General features: G+C 46.9%; 1 protein-coding gene across 1 annotated transcript; it reads right to left on the bottom strand.

The window, feature by feature from the left end:
• Positions 1-425: 425 nt before the first annotated feature.
• TUSC1 (tumor suppressor candidate 1) lies at positions 426-1,212 on the bottom strand. The gene is made up of 2 exons (XM_075727234.1): positions 1,107-1,212; positions 426-1,072 (listed from the first exon to the last, which is right to left on the bottom strand). Exons 1-2 carry the CDS (start codon positions 1,210-1,212, stop codon positions 426-428), a joined length of 753 nt encoding a protein of 250 aa, XP_075583349.1.
• Between the last annotated feature and the right edge of the window lie 6,554 nt (positions 1,213-7,766).

The raw sequence follows: 7,766 nt of genomic DNA, 5'->3' as shown, positions 1-7,766 counted from the left end.
ATGAGACCAACTATTCTTTTCACCGTGGTTTTTTTCTCGATGACAAGAGCTGCTTTGAGGCATTCCTCGACTAAAACACTAGCCTCTTCCGAAGGTCAGTTCTCCAGCTGAACCTGCTTCTCCTCGATCACGGTCAATGTTTCCTGGTCATACATCTGGGAAGGGGACTAGAAAAACCCAACCAACTCCTCCTCCCCCACCCTTCCTCTGGGAAGGGCCTGTTTCGACTGAAAGGGTGGGGGTCAGCCCCCGCTTCACCGGGGGCAGCGAAGGGGGGAAGGAGGGCGTACGCCGCCTCGCCCCCGCCCCGAGGTCCAGCGCTGCCCGCGGAGGCGGCAAGGGCGGGCAGGCGGGGAGGCCCGCAGCGCCCTGCGGCTCCGCCCCCTCGCAGCAGCCCGCCCGGCCGCGCCTTCCCTCCGGGCCGGCTACACGGGCGGCACCAGGCTCCTCTTCTCCAGCGGCTGCTCGGGGGGGGACGGCGGCTGCTCGTCCTCCTCCAGCAGCTCGTCCAGCTCCCCGTCGTCCAGCTCCGAGGCCTCCGGCCCTCCGGCGGCGCGGTAGCGCCGCAGGTGCTGCAAGGCCCGGCGATGCTTCTCTTGCAGCCGCCCCAGCTGGGCGCGCAGGGCCTCCGCCTCCTCGCCGGGGTCCGCGGCGGCGGGCTTGTCGGGGCCGCCGGGGCCGGGACCCAGCAGAGCCTGGCGAAAGAGGCAGCGATTCTCCCGGCGCAGGCGGCGGTTCTCCAGCCGCAGCCGCGCGTTCTCTTGGCGCAGCCGCGCGTTGTGCCACTCCCGCTCCTCCCGCTGCCGCAGCGCCTCGCTGTGGCTGGCCGCCAGGTCCGCGTAGCGCTCCGCCAGCTGCTGCAGCGAGCCCCGCGACTGGCCCCGCCAGCCCTCTTGGCCACCGCCTGGCTCGGCGAACTCCTCCGCCCCGCCGCGGCGGCCGCTACCGGCGGCGGCGAGCCCCGCCCGGCCTCTCCGCGCCGAGCCGGTACAGCCCCAGCGCCCGTCCACAACGCGCATGCGCCTCATCCGTGCCGTGCCCGCAGCCCGCCTGCACGCCCCGCCGCCGCCGCCGCCGCCACCGCCGCCGCCGCCGCTGCGAGAGGAGGGCGGTGCCCGGCGCCGGCACCTCCTTATGCAAAGAGAGGGGCGGGGCCTCCGCCACCGGCGGGGGGGGCGGGGTGGAACAGCCGGCGCGGCCTGGCGGCGCCATTTTAAGGGCGGCGCCATTTTGGGCCTGGGGCTCTGCTGCAGTGTGTGCTGCAGCATGCCTATTGCGGTAGGCGTAGCTGGCGAGCAGGGCTCTTGGGGCCTCAGCCCAGGAGTATGTCAGCGCCTTTTGGGTCATAACTTGTTCTCCTCCACCCTGTTTCCCAGCTATGTGTGGTGACAGATGGGCTTGGGCTGCTGAGTAGTCCCCTCTCAGGATACCCCGGTTAACCCTCTTGCTTGGCTGACAAGGTGGGGTTTCACTGGCTGGCGTGCCTGTGCAGGCCTCCAGTGTTCACGTGGGCCTCGTTATGGTTGTTACTTCGAAGTGGTGGCTACGGCACAGAAGAAAGTTTTTGTCAGCTCAGAAGCACTTACTAAATGAAGACCTGGTTGTATAAATGTTAGTCTATTCAAGTGTTGCTAGGTTGTTAGGATTTAAGGAGTAAGAAATGCAGGCTATAAGGGTCCATAGTTAGCATGTGAATACTTAGGATAGCTCATAGGTGACTTGGCTTAAAGTAGCAAGATCATGTGGTATGAATTTGCCCATAAATGATTTCCAAAACAAGAAGAGAAATGGGATGTAAGGAATCTGTATCGATGGCATTTCACAGCGAGTGGTGAAATCCATCAGTCTTCTGAAATTCTCATCAATTCCCTTTGGCTATCCTCCTTTACATAACCATGCATGTAGGTGTCTGCGTAGTTAAGTAGTTCTGTTGCGATTACCATGACTGCAGTACATAATGACTGCATACTTTTTGCACTTCAGGTTGTAAACTGTGATGGGGACCATGCTTTGCTTTATGATCCAATGTTCTGTTAATTACCAGCTGAAACTTCTGAGTGTGGATCCTGTATTTGAAGTTCAACAAACAATGCATTGCAATAATTGTAATAATCGTTTTCAGAACCTATTCAGCTCTAAATGGTGACTGTTTACTTAAAAAGTTTAGAAAGGAAACAGCAAATCACTGCAGAACAGACATAATCTTAGTATTACTGTACTTTTGCCGTGACTGATGATCAGCAGAAATGAACTTACAGCAAGTATTTACTGTACTAAGCCAGCTTCCAAGGAGAGGTTGAATAGGGCATTATAGTAATTCCATATAAAATGTGACTAAACTGGTTTTGCATTGAAAGAAACACATTAATGCCTGTTTATTAGTCACTTCTTAACGTTGCTGCTTTGGAAATCCATAGGTATACCCACTGTCAAGATGCCCGTAATACTTTACATTGAGCTATAGGCCAAATCCAGGAAAGATCTGAGACTCTTCAGTCTATGTGGAAGTGGACCAGGGCTTTGCACTCATGAGAAACAGTGTATAGGGTAATATAGAGCTTGAGCTTTTGGTGGCCAGTAAAATAGATTACAGTAATTAACAGCACCTTCAACTTTCACTTGAGGCTGACTGTTTGAGTCTTTTGGTGAATGTTGTATTATGGCTCTCAATTTTGTTTATTCACCTATTTTAGCTTTTCATGTGCCTTTATTGTACTCTGGAAATTACATGTATGTATACAAGCATAAAGATTGATGGGTTGTGCTCCTGTAAAAATCATACTCATGTATGAGAAGGGAATTTACTGAATTTCAGATTTCTTGGACAATGTTTAAACACCATTGATATTCTTGGGCTAATGGTAATGACAGCAAGTAGTGATTGGGGAAAGGTGATAAATTAGCATAGACAAACTTTGATAAGTAGTCCAGTCTGCAATGACTGCAATTTTCTACTCACAGAATGCCTGTGAAGGACACAATATTTTAAACAGAACAAAATAGTAGAGATAAATATTATCACCATTCATATTGATTAAAGCCCTGTTTTTATTTAATGATGTCAAGTCTCTGTAGATGAGAAAGTGTCAATGGTTGCGGACATCAGCTGCCATTGATTTTGCACCCTATCCAACCTGCCTGGGAAAAAGACTCTAGAAAAACGCCTCTCAAGGAAAATAAAAACTGTTGGTGCCCACCAACCCCTTTTCACCTTGGGACACTGAATTCATGTATTTGAAGTGAAAGGAATTCAGGCAGCTCTGCAGTTTGTATGGATTTGAAGGGGTTTTAGTTTCTGTGGTTCTTAGAATCATAGAATTGTTTAGGTTGGAAAAGACCTTTAAGATCATCAAGTCCAACCATTAGCCTAACACTACCAAGTCCACCGCTAAACCAATTGAAGGTAAAGTAATAATTAATTTCATTTTTCCTGGCTTGGTAGCCTCTTAAAGGAGGTCATACAAAAAGTTACAGCCAAACTGAGTTTAGTTCAAGTTTTGTATTCCTTTCTTGCTCTTAAAATCATGGAATCATAGAATCATAGAATGCTTTGGGTTGGAAGGGACCTTTAGAGGTCATCTAGCCCAAACCCCCTGCAGCGAGCAGGGACATCTTCAACTAGATCAGGTTGCTCAGAGCCCCATCCAACCTGACCTTGAACGTTTGCAGGGATGGGGCATCTACCACCTTTCTGGGCAACCTGTTCCAGTGTTTCACCACGCTCATCATAAAAAATTTCTTCCTATATCTAGTCTAAATCTACCCTCTGTTAGTTTAGAACCGTTACCCATTGTCTTATCGCAACCGGCCCTGCTGAAAAGCCTGTCCCCATCTTTCTAATAAGCCCCCTTTAAGTGTTGAAATGCTGCAACAAGGTGTCCTCAGCACCTTCTCTTCTCCAGGCTGAACAACCCCAACTCTCTCAGCCTGGCCTCGTAGGAGAGGTGCTCAAGCCCTCAGATAGTTTTTGCGGCCCTTCTCTGGACCTGCTCCAGCAGCTCCATGTCCTTCTTGTGCTGAGGGCTCCAGAGCTGGATGCAGTACTTCAGGTGAGGTCTCACCAGAACAGAGCAGAGCGGCAGAATCCCCTCCCTCAACCTGCTGGCCATGCTTCTTTGGATGCAGCCCAGGATATGGTTGGCCTTCTGGGCTGCAAGTGCACATTGCCGGCTCATGTCCAGCTTTTCATCCACCAGTACCCCCAAGCCTTTCTTGGCAGGGCTGTTCTCAATCGCTTCATCCCCCAGCCTGTACTGATATTGGGGGTTGCCCCATTGCAGGTGCGGGACCTTGCACTTGGCCTTGTTGAACCTCAGGAGGTTCACATGAGCCCAGTTTTTGAGCTTGTCCAGGTCTCTATGGATGACATGTCGTGCATCAGGCGTGTCAACTGCACCACTCAGCTGTCATCTGCAAACTTGCTGAGTGTGCACCCGATCCCACTGTCTGTGTAATTGATGAAGTTATTAAACAGTACCGGTCCAAACACAGACCATATCACTCCAATTTAGAGAAGGATGTTGTGGGAGGCCATGTCAAAGGCCTTACAGAAGTCCAGAGAGATGACATCCATGGCTCTTCCCTTGTCCACTGATGGAGTCACTCCATCATAGAAGGCCAGCAGGTTGGTCAGGCGCAAGACGCCCTTGGTGAAGCCATGCTTGCTGTCTGGAATCACCTCCCTGTCCTCCATGTGCCTTACCATAGCTTCTAGGAGGATCTGTCCTATGATCTTCCCAGGCATAGAGGTGAGGCTCACAGGTTGGTAGTTCCCAGGGTCCTCCTTTCTACCCTTCTTAAAACTAGCAGCCCATTGGTACCATTCCAGCCTTTGAGAAAAAGCACAAAGGTAAAGGAATGTCCCATCAAGTCTCTCTTCCACTGCCTGCATTCCCCTGAAGTGCATGTAATTATACTTCATATGGGTTTTCCTGAAATTAAGGTAGATCCTTCTGCCTCAGTGCAATTAGTGCAATATGGCTTTCAGATTTGAACTTGATTCACAGCTGAAACTCTGAAAAGCTCTCAGGATTTTGAGATAGATATTTTGTGTGGTCCTCAAGGTAAGAGCATTGCTGTGTACACATGAAGCGGTGTCATCCAAGGGACAGCAAGCAACAGATTTAAAAATACAATATAGCATGCATTAGCTTTTAAACTGAGGTGGTAAGTGCCTTCAAAACAGCATGGTTCAGTGATGTCATCTTTCCAGACGCAAGGCCCGATTGAGCTGTTTTAATGTGTTTATGTAGTTGTCACGTTTTTCAGAATCTCAATGTACATTAACAAACAGAAAGTTTCTAGCTGCCAGGTTCTGAACTTTCCAAGGGGAAATAAAGGTTAACTAATAAATACAGTTTCTTTCTGGCTCAGCCTGAAGGAAAGCCTGGAGGAGCCTTACCGGGAAAGAATATCCAGTCTCATTAGGTTGGATCTTGCTTCCAGACTTCTCTGGTGGCATGTAAAATACTAGCATTAATTGCATCACTGATTACATTTCAGTGGACAGAGTAGGGCAAAATTTTAGTGGTGGGACCTGTTGGAAATGAAGGTAATGAAAGAGCTACAGAGGAACAAAAAGAAAAAAGAATTAAAATTGGGGAAAAAAAAGCAGTGCAGATAAGAGACTAACACAAAGGGAGAAGAAGGAGAAATTTTGATAACTTGTAAGGGGAACGTGTTTCCTAGCTGAACAAAAGTGGAGAGACAATGGGGTAGTTAATAAATGATAAACAGAAAGCATGCTTATAATAGAAAGGGTTTATTCTGCCTTGATCTTTATGCTGACATAACATGGAATTTCAGTGTAAGATAAGAAACATACGCGTGTACATTTATACTCTATCCCATGGATCACCATTAAAAATGAAACATGAGCTTCTACCAAGAATTAGAGTTGATACCATAAAGAGAGCGCAACATGGAGTGCATCTGTAGTTTGCTAACAGTCCTGAAATAATGTAGGAAAATGCAGGTCAATCTGTGGGTCTTTTTGAGGTTGAGGGGAAGCAATATCTTTGGAGAGAGCATCTGAAATCTGATGTATCAAAAGGAGATGAACATTTCATTTCCAAATGGAGGAAGTTTGGAGAGATGTCCCCTTCCAGTTGATTTCACCTCCCAGCTTTAGTTTTCAGTGCAACAGAACTAAGTAAACCTTAGTTTAAAGAAGATCTCCTTAGAGACAAGGAGGGACACTGCTATCATACTGAGGAAAAATCTGTAACAACATGATAGATATAGTTCTGATAGCCTTGCTGCTGCTGCTTTTGATTGGTCTTCATAAATGTTTTATGCAACTGGGAGGAAATTTAGTCAGCATTCTGAGCTGATGATTGCTTAAAAAAAGGTATTTGTTGATAAAGCTCATTATGGCACCTGTAACACCTTTGTAAATTAGCCTGAGTAGAAGGCAGCATATGTATTCTCAGCAGTTTGCACACTGAATTCAAGAGTGAATAGAGTGGCTTTATTCTTACCCCTTTTCACTAATATAAAGCAGGAATGCTGCTGTCAAAGGCAATGGGATTGTACTTACACTACTGTCAGCCTAGAGTAAATGAGATCAGAAGCCGTCTCTGTAACTAGAGATTTGCAGTGCAGTGTTGGGAAGAGGGAGAGGGTTTAGAAGCTAATTTACTTGCATTTTTGCCAACCTGCCTTAGGCATTGTGTTCAAGTTGTCACTGTTCCTTGACTGTTGATAGTGTTGAGAAACAGGGTGTATTAGAAGTTGCCTTGTCATCCTTGGAAGAAGTGACATTTTGGGAATTATGTAAACACACCTTTTTGCAAGCATTCTGAAGATGGGGTGGGTGGCTTGGGAGGTTATTTGCTGCTTAGCTGGGTTGTCGATCTTTGCCAAGTAAGTGTAGACCTGTGGTCTGAGTTGCTGCTTCCTTATACTTTAAGATTTGAATTTATTAGTTTGATACATTGAAAAGTTTTATAAAATATATATTCAGTTGCTGTTGCTGCTAATGTTCCTTTCAAATTCATCCTTGGGCATAGTTTAATACCACCAAACAGGCTTTCTAGTTGGTACCAGCAATTCTTGCTGATACTTGACAGCATAAATATGACTTTAATTAAATAATTACTAAAGAAGTAAGAATAGGTAATATTGATGACATTTATTTATTGTCTTGGTATGGGCAGCAATATTAAAAGCCATCAAGTACCAGCATCTCTGTTTGACAGCACCATTTAATCCCATGCACGTGTTACCGTAAGAAGAACTGAGTATAAATAAGGGAAGCTTGACTTACCAGTTTTAGTTAAAATTTATATTGCTGTGGGAAAAGACCAGTCCCTCAAAATACTGCAGACTAGAGTAGGGAAGCTGGGTTCAGAGCTGCACATGCATTAGTAGAGAGGAAAGAGAATGGTGCATTAAGGATTATGGGTTGAGTTAAACTGTTAAGAACTTCAGCATGCAACAAACTCCTCTGCAACAAACTCCCCTTCAGCTTGGCTTTCTGAACAAAGCCTTATAACCTAAAAGAAAAGCACTGGTTAGGCTCAGAAATACAGGCAGGGGGTTGCCTGTACTTTCTGAGAAGGTCTTTGTGCATGTGTGTTGTGTGTACATGTGGGCCTTTGTGTAAGACGATGAAAATAGAATTCCATATTTGGGCAGTGAGAAGCACCACATTAAAAAGCAAAGCTTATTGATATGTAGGTCAGCCCTGAATCTTTGTCTAGAGTGAAACTTAACAGTTTGATCTTTCAACTGGTAATAGGGTCTGTGAATTGCACAGGAATAAT

The sequence above is a fragment of the Pelecanus crispus genome, chromosome Z (assembly GCF_030463565.1).
Source record: "Pelecanus crispus isolate bPelCri1 chromosome Z, bPelCri1.pri, whole genome shotgun sequence".
Classification (NCBI taxonomy): Eukaryota; Metazoa; Chordata; class Aves; order Pelecaniformes; family Pelecanidae; genus Pelecanus; species Pelecanus crispus.
This window is presented reverse-complemented; position numbering and strand designations above follow the sequence as displayed.

Bases quoted from the DNA above. Each gene is read 5' to 3' on its own strand.
- TUSC1 (XM_075727234.1), bottom strand. From the start codon at position 1,212: ATGGCGCCGCCAGGCCGCGCCGGCTGTTCCACCCCGCCCCCCCCGCCG. The intron at 1,073-1,106 runs TCCTCTCGCAGC...GCGGTGGCGGCG, and splicing joins GCCGGCGCCGGGCACCGCCC to GCGGCGGCGGCGGGGCGTGC.